Raw genomic sequence first — 16,082 nt, 5'->3', positions numbered from 1 at the left:
TCATGTTATCTGTAAACTTCCATTCCAGACATACCGTGTGCACATTAAAAACAAACAGCCATACAAAAGTTCTGAATTTCAAGGGAGTCAGCTGATGTACAGCATGAGTCTTCTCACATGTGGCTCTCTCTGACAAGATAGGACCCACCAGTGACTGGGGCATACTAGATGGTGACAAGATGATGCATGGAATCATGTGACACTCCTGAGCTCAGCAGCAAGAAAACTGACTCCAGGCTGGTAAGCTGAGAAAGTCAAGAGGGCAGCAAAAAGCTACTCTGGGTGATGTGGGCTGATTTTAGAAAATATCAAAGATCATGGAGAAGTTGCTTGATGCACACTAGGCAAGCTTAGTACACTCACTGACAAAAACGTTAACACCTAGAAGGAATGGGCCAATTTAGACATACTCCCACATGTGTACATACCATCAGAAGGTACGTGAATGATTACAGAGTCAGCATCATCTACAACTGCATTCATGATGCCACCATGTGAACTTGTTATCAGGCCTGACAGAGTATAATATGGGCATTATATGTGTTTGATGATTACTGAGCACTGTAAAGGACCAAGGAGAATGCAACATGCTCACGTGAGACAATGTAATCTGACAGAATTTGAAAGGGACATCACTGTGGGTCTGGACATAGTTGGCTGGTCAAATTGCGCAATATCAAAGAACATGGAGAACCTGAGAAGGATCTGGTCACCTGAGTCTGGCCACACTGAAGGAGGACTGCCCTACTTTGCACTACGCACATCATAACACCTACATACCAGCACTTGCCACTCTGGGCACAGGTAACAACAACCTGTGTGATCACATACCATCAGCTGGAGACTAATGGACACTGGGCTACTGGATCACTATTCCATCAGTAGGCTGCCAGTAATATCATTTCACCGACAGCTACGTTTGGAGTGGTGTCACATCCCAAAAGCAAGGATTGCTCTAGAGTGAAGACACATCATCTTTAACTATTTTCTGCTACACATAACCACTGTCTGCGATTATGGTGACACGTCGAGGGAAGAGGACACATTCTGCCAATATTTGAAGACATATATCAACGTTACCCCAACATCACTGTGTGTGGAGCCATCAGGTATGACTTAAGGTCACCTCTGGTAGTGATTCAAAGAACTCTATTCTCAAGTGAGACAGTATCCTGTTACCATCTTTCATCATGATAATTCTTGTCCACACACAGCACGTGTTTGTGCGATAATGACATACTACCATGCCCAGCAATGTTTACAAGTTTGACCCTGATAGCACCTGTACAGGATCAGCTCAAACATCAACTCCACTCCAATTCAAATGTACAAGGTGGCGATACCCACTTGCCAACCAAATAAGTGGATACATCCATGCCATACTGACAAGGAGCCAGCAGTGTGATCATGCTGCCAAATTTCAACATTCATGTAACCTGATTTTTAAATCACTGCAATAAAAACACTTAATTTCTCAACTTGTGACATCTCATTTCGCATCCCAATCTCATTGGTGCTTAACTGTTTTTGTCAGTGAGAGAAAATAAGCTCTGAAGCCATAAGTTGAGTGGGTCAGTAGGGATACAAAAAGCTGCTCTAATGGGTGTGGGAAGAACTGAAGCTCAGGCAGGTCTCACTGTAAGCTGTGACTTCAAAATACTGCAAATGTCACGGAGAAGTTGCTAGATGAGACCAGACTAGTATATAGTGGCAGCAGGTACATTCGTTTATTTTTTCTAGCAGTAACTAGCACAGCGGTGGATAAAGTATAATGAGAAATCTGTCTGACCTCCGGGCTGTTGGGGGAACAGTGGGGAGTGAATTCCAGTCTGAGACTGTTTGTGTAGTGAACCTGATATGCTTATCATCATTACCAAAGGTGCAGAGGAGATAACAGCTCATGTCAAAAATTTTCCCACATCTATCTGTACACCAGATTAGGTTGATATATAAATATTGATCAATAGGTGAACTTACATGCGGAGCATCGAACTTTTGGTGCTGTTGTCACCATTATGGTTTGAGGGTCAATCTTTGTTCCACTGTAAGTGAAGTCAGAAGTTCTAAAGTACAGCTGCAAACAATATGAGATAACATGTTAACTGATTACTTATTAATGTAGCCTCTATTTTTTATGACATAGCTGTGCACAAGAATAGCATGTTGTGAAAGCAACAATCACTTAGTTACCTTTGGGAGCCAAAATTTTGTTACTGCCGATGAACACATTAAAAGTAGGAAAAGCTTTTGGAACTGTCAGTCTTTTGTATTTCCTCCCCGATGAAGAAACTACAATTCCATTGGTATAGTTTTTCCTGCTTTTAATTTGTCTACTGGCAGTATTGGAATTTTGCCAACCATTCTGTCTCCAAGTAATTGTACAGTTTTCTCAAGCGAGTTCTCTTTCTGATACAACTATGTATGTATGCACATGCAGTATATTCTCAGTATATTCTACATTTCTCTGATTATGGAGAAACAGATGCATAAAATAAAGTCTCCCTTACTGATACACAAAAGTCTTAAAATAAAGGAATAAGTGACATTTACAGGTTCATGTTTACATGAGATTAGCAAACTATATAGCTGTACCTTAAAACACTTACTAAAATTGCTATTGCTACATGCAGATTGCAATTATCCTACAACATTATTAGTTTTAAGCTGCAGATCTTTCAAGTAAGAAACACTTGAACTCTGGACAGTACAAGCAAATGAAAAATCGCATACGCACAGTGAGATGCAAATGACACACAATGCTGAACAGGAGACACCTGAGTACACATCAGCAACACACAATGTAACCATGCAGGTGAGTATTCTCTACAAGTTATCTCTGTAGAAGGACAACATCCAAAAGCTGAGCAACATTTTCAGTCTCGTCAATCACTCAAAGCCTCACTGATATGATAAATGTTTACCTTCATTCTTTCCATTATTTACAATCAAAGGTTTTCTACTGCCATATTTAAATGTTCAAATGTGTGTGAAATCAATAGGGACCAAACTGTTGAGGTCATAGGTCCATATTTAATATGTCAATATATAAACTCAATTGTCTTTTAAGTTTACCATTGTGGTTATCATGCAATTTGTATGATGGATGTAGTACTATATGTCTTGACACAACCTGATATATTCAGTCTCATAATGTGAAGCAGGCTTGAGAAACCTGAGTTACATGAGTTGCATGGGAATGTATATGGGAAAGATATGAATGAGCACTGTGTACATGTTTCATTTGTTTGCAGCAGTAGGTTGAATAAAATCTCTGTTTTATTCTGGGGTTGGGGTTGGGTTGGTTTGGGGAAGGAGACCAGACAGTGAGGTCATCGGTGTCATCGGATTAGGAAAGAAAGTCGGCCGTGCCCTTTCGAAGGAACCATCCGGCATTTGCCAAGAGCGATTTAGGGAAATCACGGAAAACCTAAATCAGGATGGCCGGACATGGGATTGAACCATCGTCCTCCCGTTTTATTCTGGTTAAGCACATCATTAGTATCCAACTTTTTCCATTTAATGAAATATTATCCACCACCCTCTTTCAGCTCTAAAATACTTAAGATGTGTACTGAAAAATTATCAGTGAAATATAAATATGGAAGGAGTAAATGTAACAATTCATCATACAGTTGACCTGACAACAGATATATAAATAAGACTGAAAAGAGTGCCAACTTTTAAAGTCCTTCTTCAGAGCTAACAAAATACATGTACAAAGGCACAGATCCACCTGCTCATTTGAACCTTCTTCAGGGCAAACAGTTTCTTTTCTGCTCCAATTCACTTAGTGGCCTATAATCCTCGCAGCACATCTACCCAGCACGCAAACTGGTCCAACCAATACACCGCCAACTGTAGCCCATCCACCTGTGGGGGAGGTAGGTACCATTCTGCTGCCTACTGTGTCATGAGGTATTTGGAGAAATGAAACACATATGGAGCTGCCAAGAAAGCCTGCAAGGAACATGATGTGACACAATGTGCCATTCATCTGCAAGCTGTCATTGCACTGTTGCATCAGAGATCCGTGCAATTGTGAGGAGGTGGGGGAGGGGAGGGGAGAGGAGGGGAGGGGAGAGGAGGGGAGGGGAGAGAAGGGGAGGGGAGAGAAGGGAGGGTGGGTGGGTAGCAGTGACGGACAGTAAGATGCAGATGGTGAAGCCAACAATCAGCCTGTGGCGGGCCTCAGGCCAGTGGCTCAGGTAGGATGAAGTGTCACTGACCTACCTCCAAACAGGCCACTGTGCCATAATAGATGGCTTTCTACTCCAGTGTGGGGATCCCCCAGTCAGTTATGCCTATGATGAGAAAATCACATTCTTACTGAATGTAGTGTATATTGTGATCAGAGGGCAGAAGCGAATTTCTTTAGTGAGTTGCCCTTTATTTTAGCTGACAACAAGACAAGTGTGCTGAAAGTTTTAAAATTTTGTGAAGTGTCTGGTCTCCAGCCTACGTTTTTCAGCTGAAGATTTTAGTTTCTTATAGAGTGGCTGGTGCATCCTTTTTTCAGCTACTGGCCAGCCACAACTATCTGTTGCATTGTTTTATGTCTTTCCCTTGCTTTTTCCTCTTTTGTCTGCATTTTCACTCTGCCAATCCACTGTGCCTGATTTGTGTCATTTTATGTGTGTGTGTGTGTGTGTGGGGGGGGGGGGGGGGGCAGGGGCTCTGGGAGTGAGGATGGTTTCAATCATTTACAACATTTTAGTATGGGTGCAAAACACCTTCCTGTTGCACACATACCACAACATATCATGACCATCAGCATTATCATCCACCTGCATAGCTACATTATCCCGGATGACTCGTGCTGGCACTGCAGCTCAACTGCAGTGTAGGATCAGGTCAGGAGGATTGGGTGAGAGGAGAAAGGAAGCGGGGAGTGGGAGGGCGGTTTGGGGCAGGTTGGCTGACGGCTAGCAGGGAGAGGCGCAGCAGGTGAATGTGGTGCTGGTGAGCTTGCTGTGGATGCACGCAATGAGCTTGCTGTGGATGCACGCAAGGCAAGTTGTTGGAAGCACATGATGACATGAAAGAGTAAATCAGGAGGGGCAGGTGGAATTGAGGAAGAGTGCAGAGAGGAGGCTGTGGTAGTAGACTGAGGGAAGTTAAGGAGGATTAAGGGATTGAAAGACATACTGCAAGGACAACCAAAATCTATGTAAGTCAGGAGATGCTTGTGTCTCAGCACGGGAAAGGGGGGGGATTCATGTGGCACAGTTTAAGAAGAAGCTATTGAAATCAGGCCTAATGTACTCAGTAGCATGTTCTGGCACTGAATGGTCAACCCTGCTCTCGGCCATTCATTTAGGTGGCCAGCCGGGTGGTAGTCATGCTCACTTCAAACAATGTGCATAAGTTGTAGTAGCACTCATGTATTATATGACTGCTTTGAAAGGTGTCTCAGCATACGACACAACAAGGTTACCAATGACATGACTGGAAGGCAATTTTTTTTTAAGTGATCCTACAATTTGCTATTCCATAGAATCATATGGACTATAACTGAAACTCAGGTACAAAAATATTTGGAAGGATTCACCAATGCACGACCTAACACATACTTACCATTGCACACATAGTAGCGCTGGAAGCCAAATCGGGCTGTGACAGCTGGTCAGCTGCCTTCTGAAGTCGCACTGTGCAGTCCAAACTGACTTCCGGAGGCTTAGAAGGAAATTTTGAACCTATATTCCACAAAATTTCATTCTTTGCTCGGATAGTAATGCTCCCCTGTGATGCGTTTGGTTTCACTCTCAAGATGGCTAAACCAGGGAAAGGTATAACTGCCTGAAGTTGTTGGAAAACGTTTCTCATGTCACTGCTTAGCTGCAGTTTCAGGCTCACTGCTGCCACATTTTCATTAACCTGAAACAATACTGCATGCAATTCAGACAAGGTCTGCCACCTAAACACAATAAGGACAACAGTAATCTGAGAAAGAGTAACAGACATTACACACAGGAATTTAAACACACTACCTTAACAGCAAGATCTCCTTTAATGGGAGGCTCGCAGATGCTGTGCACGATATAGCAGCACAGCGGCTGTTTGTCTGACGGCCTGAAGCGGATGCGAGTCACCGTGCCTTTAGTTTCGACACTCCCAGTCGTCGAACTTATCGACAGCGTCTGTCCTGGGGGCTGCTGCATGATAATGGATACTTCTGGTGCTACGCCTTCCACTTCAGCTTTGCAAGTAACTACTCCATAAACTTCTGTTGAATCCTTCACTTCTGATTGTCCAAACTGTTGGCCAAATAAAAAGATACCATAATTTTTGTTTATGTTAATAGATATAACAAAATGGACTGTAATTAGTGAAGGATACCAAAATGTATTATTTATTATTCAAATTGCCCCTTCTCCAAAAATTTGTTTGAGCTACGCTTAGATTCAGAAAAGTTCTGTATGCCAACACACACTGATTTTCTTCACACTGAAACTTCAGTTATACTGGAAATGCTGCACTAATGATTAAACTGAACGTAATCTCAAAAAGGGTGCAATTTTATCCTGGGTATATCACAGCACAAATGCCTACACATGTCTGCATCTCAAGAATGCTGATGACCAACTGGGGTCAATTCAAATATTATGTTCAGCATCTGTACAACATGATAACAACAGTAATTTGTAAACCATTGTCAGCAGGCACAGATTATCTAGCAGACAATTGATACCTACTACAGAGACAAATTAAAGAATCAGTTTAGAAAAAGCTAAAAAAAATAGTGAATAATATGATGTGGGAGGATATATGATCCTCACAACTCCGCTACATAACAACAAGAGTGTGTACAAACAGTACATAAACTGTTTGAAATACACTGTAACAGTTGTTGATTTTGTTTGAATATAATAGTTGTAATTTTTACCACAAAGTGGTGAATTATGATTCTTCAGTTCATTTTTGTAGCTTCTTTGGTTTCCTTTCTTTCCCTGATGGCTTCTTCTCCACCATTTTCTTCTTCTTCTTTATTGGCGCCCATCTTTGTTTCATCTGTACATTTTTCTTTCCTCACCTCACGTGTTGCCTGTCCTTTCTGTCACTCATAGCTTTACACATTTCAGGTCTCATCTGTCAGTAGTCTACTGATGATTTCTGTCCTACTGTTTCTCCCTGTATTTGTAGACCTGTATGACTCCACTCAGTTCCTGACAAGAGCCATTTCATACAACTCTTTTCTCTCTATTGAAAAAAGAAAGGACTTCTGGTTAGAAAAGCTTTGTGTCACTGTCCATATCCTGAGTCAGTATCAGGTTTTGGGGTTCATTTGCACACAGTATTTATGGCAAAATTGTACCTGTCTTGTCATGCAGCATGTGGAAGAACAACTTACAGTTTTATTCCTCTGAGTTTTGGAATGCTGTAGACAGTCTACTCCAGTGCATCATATTTAATGAAATGCCATTATTACCTGCATGGAGCGAACTTCTTCTCTAACATGGAAGACCACCTGGGATTTTCCTTTGTGTGGGACCGGATTCCACAGAGGTTGCTGAAAGGAAGCAGCCTAGAATAATTCTTGGTGCATTTTCCTATATAATTTCATATTTTATAATACAAGCTTAGTAATGTATACCTTTATTTTGCTTTTTGACGCTGGAATTGTAAGCTGAGAGGCAATGACTGGATCACAACACACAGGACGTCCGAATGGAAGTGAAACAGAAATATATTTGTTGATTTCTGCTAGTGCAAGTGAACCCTAGTAAAATATATAAAAGTTTAGTAATACATTAACAGCTTTAGCAACAATTAGAAGTATGACTGTAGTAATGAATAGATCATCCTTAAAATTGACAAGGCAAGTTAAATACGAGATATAATGGTAAACGGACTAGAAGGAGTTGGGTTGGGTTGTTTGGGTAAGGAGACCAGACAGCGAGGTCATCGGTCTCATCGGATTAGGGAAGGACGGGGAAGGTAGTCAGCCGTGCCCTTTCAAAGGAACCATCCCGGCATTTGCTTGGAGCGATTTAGGGAAATCACGGAAAACCTAAATCAGGATGGCCGAACGCGGGATTGAACCGTCGTCCTCCCGAATGTGAGTCCAGTGTGCTAGCCACTGCGCCACCTCGCTCGGTGACTAGTAGGAATTCAGGATATTAATTCAGGCACAGAAGAGACATTATGGACTGCATACATAGAGAACCAACATATGTAACAACAAGTTATCAGAACTGGAATGATGAAACAATGAGGTGATTACCGTGATTCTATCAACTGGGTTAAATTTTGATTTCATCAGCATATCAAGTGGTTAAACTTTGAATCCTGCAGTTTACTAAGTTAAATGAAGGATCCAGAATATTTTTTCATAATCTTCAAGCATAATCTAATTTATTAAATAAAATAATTATTAATAAAAGAATTATGAGTTGTTAATTTGGTCACACTGCACCTGTCTCACTATGTTTCCACCAAATTTTTATCTATTGTCACCATTATATTAATGCCAAGGTCTTTGATAATCCCAATCAGAAAGACAGTGTTTGTTGCACAGAAATGTGTAATGACAATAGTGTGTGGTTTCACAACTAAAACCTCTTGTTGATGGTTCTTTTAACAGTACTAAGCAAGATGGTGGAGTGGTTAGCACTCCGAATTCACATTTGGGAGGATGACGGTTCAAATGTCTGGCTGGCCATCCAGTTTGAAGTTTTCCGTGATTTCCCTAGATTGCTTAAGCAAAAGCCAGGATGTCTCCTTTGAAGAGGGAATGGCCAATTTCCTTTCCCATCATTCTATAGTCTACACTTATGCTCTGCATCTTGTTGTCAATGGGATGCTAAACTCTGATTTTCCATCTTTAAAAAGTTGTGCATGCTGGCAGCCTCACAATACATTTTTCCCTTATAAAGTTTGTTTACAATCAGTTTTGATTCAAACACACCAGTGTCATTCATAAATATACTTTTAGGGTGAGAAATGACATGCACTACCCATCACTCAGCCTTAATGTGCCACAGGAAGGAATGAAACAATATTACGAAAAGGACAGTTGCTACCCACCATATAGTGGAGATGCTGAGCCAGAGATGGGCACAACAAAAAGCCTGTCACTGACATGAGCTTTTGGCCAACAATGAGTGAGGTTTTCAGTCATAAAAAATGAGAGAGAGTTTTCACATAAATTAAAGATAGTTTAAAATGAAGGCAAAGGACAATTGCATAAAAAATTGTTAGCATTCTGCCATTCACTGAGAAAATGTATTACACTTGTAAACTGACTCCCACACTTAAGTTCATATACATAGGTCACTAAAGTAGAAATGTTATTTAAAGTGTTGGTGAGTACAGGACATTGTTGACTATTTACTATGACAGACGTACATTTGTACACATAACATTACAAATGTAGGATGTACTTGAAAATGGCTAACAGCCTAAATTGGCAGTCATTTTATAAGAGCCGGGGTGGAGAATGGAATAAAGTTGTGGCTATGGCACCTGAAATGAAAAACTTTATTGATTCATTTCACATCACAGCGAAAGTAACTCAAATAACTAATTTAACTCATTTTACCTGACAGCTGTTCAAAAACGATTTTTCAGCAAATCACAAGGGTGCAGTGACAGTCATGTAGCTCTCATGGTGAAGTGACGCTACCACACTACAAGACAGTATTACAGCTCACATTTGTTGCTCAGAAATAATTCTATTAGCACCAAATAGCGAATTATTTACTTTTCACAGAAGTTGCCTTACTCAGAAGTTTGTATTACGATTAGTATTGTTGTAGCCTAATACCTCGCGTTAGTAGGCTGGTGTGAATAATCAAGGGAAAAAGGAACTTTTGCATGATGTGCCAAGTAACATATCTCAATAAAACATGGACCATACAAAGATAGAATTGCTACAGTATAATACAGAAGGTAACTGAAAAGAGTATGTAATGACACAAATGGAAATGACACTCTTATTCAAAGACAATAATTACACTGTAGTCATTGTGATTTATGATGCTCTGATGGGCATCACAGAAGGTAGAACATTGTTCTTAATAGTATGTGTGATCACCACAGACAGCAGTACATGGTTGACAATGTGCTCCCATGCTCCCATACTGGTGACAAGGTTGGTAAGGAGTTCTTATGGTAGGGCACACCATTCCTGTACCAACGACTGACAACTGCTGGATGGTCATCGGTGCATATGGATGAGTTGCAGCAAGTCTTGCCATTGTGTCCCACATGTTCTCACTAGGATTTGTGTAAGGGGAACAGGCAGGCAGGGTGGTCCATTTGATGTCCTCTCATTCCAAGAGCTCTTACACCTGCACTGTTTGATGCAGTCACACTTAGTCGTCCATAAAATTAAGTCAGTACTGAATGTACCCCTGAAAAGAGGCACACGGATAGGAGTACAGTGGCACAACAATGTAGACTGGTGAGCGTACTGCGTACAAAGATTTGGGGATCAGTATGCCCTTGCAGTTTTATGCCTGTCCACACCGTAACTCCTGGACCATCAAAACGAGTATGTTTGATGGTGTTTCTTGAATCATTATGTGTTCTCACCTTTTGTCATGTGAGGGTACATCCAAAATCATTACACAGACTGAATCTGCTTTCATGCAAGAAGATCACACATCTCCACTCCTCACTGGTCCAGCCCCTATGCTCTTGGCACCATTGCTGTCGATGTGCAGGTGTCAGTGGAATACAAGGTACTGGTTGTTAGGCACAGACACCACCCCCATACAGTCATCATACTACTGTGGAGCATAAGATTGGGTACCTAGGAATACTGTTAAATGTGGTTGCAATGGCTGTTTCGACATGGGGTCCCTTCTTGCCTGTTACATAATGTAGTGGTTAGCTGACCACGGCCGGCCACCACCTCTCCTATGAACAGTGGTGCCTATGGTGCAGAATGCTTTCAAAACACGTGAAAAAATGCTGTGAGCAATACCAAACTACTGGGTGACATGTGTCGCACTTCGTACTTCATTCAGTTTCCCTGATGAGTCTTCCCCATGGAAAGTCGTCAAAATATCTGTGGGCCATGTTGTAATGAAGAAAACCACCACAGTGCACCATAATTGCTTGCTGATTGACACAAATTGTTTTTTCCTATTCCTTCAACTGCCTCTTGTTGCTGTTGGATTTTTTCTGTCACTTATATCTTCCTTCACGTCTGGAAATGATTTGTTAATAAAGCCAAGTTGCCATCACGGTGGAGAGTCCATGTTAGACTGTAGCCCCCCCCCCCCCCCCCCCACACACACACATACACACACAACAGGCTGGGTAAATTAATTCAAAAGATGGAGGAAGGCAAGGACATACCAACACCAACAGGACTGTAATTCGTACAGCACCGCAGTGTTCAACCCTGTCTTCAAGTTGAGGACCACTTTATTTTACTATTCAGTCTTAATACACATACCAACTGAGGCTGTTTGGACATACTATCTTCCCTAACTCGTGGTCCTCAGAGCTAAAATATATTGTAAAGGTCTAGAAAAGTGCAGCACACTACAGAGGAGAAGCGTTTCGAGCTCCATTTCCTGTCATCTACTCCCTGTGTCACTCCTGACATAGAGTTCTGAGCTAGTTTTCCATCACGTCTCTAATTGTACAGTTTTTTGCATAGCTTTTGCTATTTCCTCAATTAGTCCAGTTATTCTTCAGTGCCTTGCAACTCCATTCTCAGTTCCCAAAAATGTCATAAGATATGAAACAAATGGTAAACAATAATTATTATAGACAACTCTAGGCATACAACATTAAGAGCAATGGCCAGTAGTTCTAGAGGCACAACTCAAGTACAGGTGGTCATTATACTCCTTTTCTTTTTCTTTTTTTTTCCCCCCTGTCTGGGAGCAGTCTGTTTTTGCCTCTTCATTTGCAGCTGATAACTTTCTTCTTCATATTAGTGTAGTTGGATCCAGTAACTAGATCATTCAGGACTGGGCCCCATCGCAACCCTGTCTTCTCACCCCTTCCACATACCCTACCAAAATATTTTTAAAATTCTACATGCTCAATCCAATTTCTTTATCCGCATTTGATTATATCCAATAACTGCTTTAATTCTACCATGCTTCTCAGCACACCTTTGTTTGCCACTCTGGCTATGCATTTTATTTTTTTTTTCCATTTCAGTTTATTCATCAGCCAAGTACTGTTAGCTTTACGCTCAACAGTTCCCACACCCACCTAGCGGATTCTCCAACTTTGACACGTCGTGTACACTGTATCTGTTACACTTCTGCATATACCTGTTCAGTGATACCTGATGTTAAGCAATATCGCTCCTCACATAAGATGACAGCAAGCTCTCTCTCAGTTATGCACAATTTTCTCATGAAATTTAGGCCATCCATAAAGGAGGTAGCTTACTAAATCCTCATCCCACCAATATTTGAACATTGCTTGTCAGTCTGGGATCTGAAGCAGACAGAACTGGTAGAGGGAATAGAGATAATTCAAATAAAAGCACCTCGTTTCATCACAGGTTTATTTAAAAAGTGCTGATCCAACTCCATCACAGTGTGGTTTACTGTTAAAGTTCTGAGAATGCACATTCTTAGAAGATTAAAGCAATATATTGCTTCCTCCAATGGGTATTTTGTGATAAGACCACAAAGGTAAAAGCACAAAGATACAAACTCACACGGAGGCTTATGACCAATCTTTCTTCCTGCAATACATCCATGACTGAAACAGCAAAACAAGAAGTGACACTCGTGGACAAAGTGCCCTCTGTCACACATCTTAAGGTGGCTCGCGGAGTACAGATGTAGGTGAAGATTACAGAAAAATCAGTTTCTGTCCACAGATGATACCATTCCTTAGGATTCTGCTACCTGACAGCAATCTCCTCAACTGACCCGGAGAACCACCAGGAGACTGTTAGCAAGGGCTTTCAATCCTGTGCATGCCTGGAAATCGGAGTGGTCACCTTCATCCCAGCAAGGCTTCCAGTGAGTTGGAAACCCAGCTCTCAAACTCCTGACACTCCTCCTCGCATTGTCTGGCACAAACTGAATGGAAGAAGACGTGGAGCAGGGAGACAGCTGTAACTCTCTATGGCTGGGGACGGTGAGACTCTCTGCGTTGTGACTGCAGCAGACAGTGCTGCTGCCCCTTAACGCTGTCATTGGGACCCCATAAGAGCAACATCGAGTTCGCTTTAAAACAACTGAGTGTTTGGAAGACCTGTACATCCGTCTTTGATTTCTTATATTGTTTATTTAACTGGTTGTTTATGATTTTTTTATTTGTAATTGTTAATGTACTTGTGACTGCAACATCTTTAAGTGCTACAGGAATATTTTTACATGCTCTGCCATGCCCACATTTCAAGAGGCTCCAACCACTTCCTGCCTTCCATCCTCCTGGTCTGAGTTTCAGCAAGACACCCCATACAAAACATTTCTTCCATATTTCTTATTATCATGTTTTGCTACCATTTCAGAAAATACTACTCCTCTTGCAGAATGACAATACTGTTATTGCTTTTTTTGATTTAATGTGTGTTGAGCACCTTAAACTACTTTCTATTCTGTTTCCTACGTACTTAAAATCTTGCACACTTCCAGTTTGTCTTCATTCTGCATTGTTGTTATCCCTCCATCTCATCCTACTTTCATTAATTTCATTTTTTTCTGGTTATTTTTTATGACAAAAGCACACAAACATAGGTAAGAACACAACCTGTGTAGCAGAGCGAAATGGGGCTATACCACTTGTTCTGACATCATTACAATTTTTTTCCTTATTTGATCTCATCTCGTTGAAAAGCACATATAAGACAGTTACACAAAATAGCTAACTCCTTATTTATGGTTTATTTCATTAAAGGAGGAGTATGTAGTTCTTAAAAGAAGCAATGAATAACATCACTGAGCTGCATTGTACTTGCAGTAGCCACCAGAAAGATCGCGGGAGGCGCACATCGACACGGCGCGTCACGGACGGTAGTTGCCGCAAGTAGAGTCCCGTCCACCAGAGGGCACGTGAGAATTCGGACGCGACCTCTGCCGGCATAACAACAACAACAACTCCGGCAGCACGGGCCGTGCCCAGTCAGTTAACATCGGGCATGCCTAGGACACAGTCCCGGTCTACGCTAAGTGAAGTGCGATGTAAACGTGAACAGTGTTACTACACAATTGGCGACGAGTAGGGTCGTTCTTTAGCGTGTTGCGTCGTTGTTCCGGTTTCGCAGCTTCTCCACGGCATGGAGGATTTAGTGCGGGTTTTGGTTGAGCAGCAGACGGAGCTCATGGCCACCATGAAACAAGTGCTTCCAGCGTTGCTCTCCACGCCGTCTGTTCCAGCGCTGTTCCCTCCTCCCTTTCCCCCATATGACGAGATGGAGGAGGCTTGGGACGCATATGAACATCGCCTTCAGCAGCATTTCCAGGCGTTTCATGTTGCCGATGCGGAGGTATGTCATGCTCTCTTCTTGTCTTGGATATCTCCCTCGCTGTATCAAGTTTTGCGGCAGCTACCACCGTTGCAGGAACCCTCGTCCTTGTCTTTTGACGCATTGTGTTCATTGCTGTCTTCATATTATCACCGCCACACGCATGTTTCGAGTTCTACCAATGCAAGAAACAGCCCCATCAGTCTTACCGGGCGTGGGCCGCTACCCTGCACGGTCTTAATCGCAAGTGTCATTTTGTCACGGAGCAGTCGCGAGAGTCGTATGCCCACGTTATGGTACGCGATGTCATTGTTCGTTCGGCCCCTGATAGGGAGGTCCGGCAACGGGCTCTGCAGTTAGAAGACCCTTCCCTCGAGGAAGTCCTGTCCATTGCTCAATCGTATGAAGTCTCTCACACCTCAGGTCAACAGCTGGAAGCGTGGTGCGACGTCGTGGTGGTTCAGAGCGGCGCGGCCGCGTCCACTGTGTCCGGGGTGGACGACATGCGAGCAGTACAATCCGGCCGTTACGGCCGCTCCCGCACGGTGCGTAAACAGAATTCCGGCCGCCGGCCCCTGTTGCCGTCCTGTGCGTCGTGCTATATACATCATGATCGGTCAGAGTGCCCCCAGCGTTGGGCCGTTTGTCGCAAATGTAATAAAAAAGGTCACGTTGTTAAAGTTTGCCGCTCAGCCGCAAAAGAATTGAAGGAAGCAGGTCCAGAGGACATGGACGTTGACATTCAGGAAGTTTCATCGGACCAGGCTCCCGACGCATCGGCACGCAAACTCTTTATCGAGGTGTCGGTTCGGTTGCGCTGGTTACAACTGCAAGTAGATACGGACGCGGCAGTTTCGTTGTTGAATGCACAAACTTATTCCGACCTTGGATCGCCCCTGTTGGCACCAGTTTACCGGCGTCTACGCGGTTATGGTAAACAGTTCATTCCGCTACTGGGTCAATTCACTACTGACGTGACTTACAAATCAGTCACTCGGCCTATTACTTTTATTGTTGTCAGTGATGCAAACTCTGCTAACCTTTTTGGCCTGGATGCCTTTCAAGCTTTCGGTTTTTCTATCGCTGACACCATACAGTTGGTCTCCGAAGACATTCCCTATCAATCATTGGAATCTTTGATCTCAGACTTTCCAGATATTTTTGAGGAGGGCCTGGGGCGTGTTTCAGATTTTGAAGCTCACTTAACGTTGAAGGCGTCGGCTCGCCCGCGTTACTACGCACGAGGCAGATTCCCTTGGCTCTCCGCCCTCAGGTAAAGGAAGAGCTAGACTGGCTGACAGCCCTAGGAGTCGTTCTTCCCATTTCTTCTAGTGAGTGGGCTTCGCCCCTCGTCATTGTAAGGAAGCCCTCGGGAACATTACGTCTTTGTGGCGATTTCAAGGCCACCATTAATTCCCAATTGGTGGTGGACACCTATCCTTTGCCTCGTGCTGATGAATTGTTCTCCTCCGTGGCGGGAGGCCAATATTTTTCGAAAATCGATCTTTCGGAGGCTTATCATCAGAGACCACTTGATGAGGACTCCAAACGGCTGGCGGTCGTCAACACCACGTTTGGCCTTTACCAATACCAGCGGTTGGCCTTCGGAATATCCAGTGCCCCGGCGATATTCCAGCGTTATCTTGAGCATGTCACGTCGACAATCCCTCATTGTATTAATTACCTGGAT

The 16,082-nt window shown here is 42.8% G+C and overlaps 1 protein-coding gene across 2 annotated transcripts in view; it reads right to left on the bottom strand.

Annotated features, from left to right (window-relative positions):
- The window catches only part of LOC126204425 (AP-5 complex subunit mu-1-like), a 61,351-nt gene that overhangs the window by 2,207 nt on the left and 43,062 nt on the right, over positions 1-16,082 (bottom strand). The window contains exons 5-9 of one of the 2 annotated variants that reach the window (XM_049938814.1): positions 7,592-7,717; positions 7,427-7,522; positions 5,988-6,254; positions 5,575-5,874; positions 1,978-2,074 (exon numbers count right to left, since the gene is read on the bottom strand). In XM_049938814.1, coding sequence (XP_049794771.1) covers positions 1,978-2,074; positions 5,575-5,874; positions 5,988-6,254; positions 7,427-7,522; positions 7,592-7,717 — 886 coding nt within the window. The remainder of the gene's footprint in view (positions 1-1,977; positions 2,075-5,574; positions 5,875-5,987; positions 6,255-7,426; positions 7,523-7,591; positions 7,718-16,082) is intronic. The other variant, XM_049938815.1, reaches the window with a different exon arrangement.

This window comes from Schistocerca nitens, chromosome 9 (genome assembly GCF_023898315.1).
Source record: "Schistocerca nitens isolate TAMUIC-IGC-003100 chromosome 9, iqSchNite1.1, whole genome shotgun sequence".
Taxonomy (NCBI): domain Eukaryota; kingdom Metazoa; phylum Arthropoda; class Insecta; order Orthoptera; family Acrididae; genus Schistocerca; species Schistocerca nitens.
This window is presented reverse-complemented; position numbering and strand designations above follow the sequence as displayed.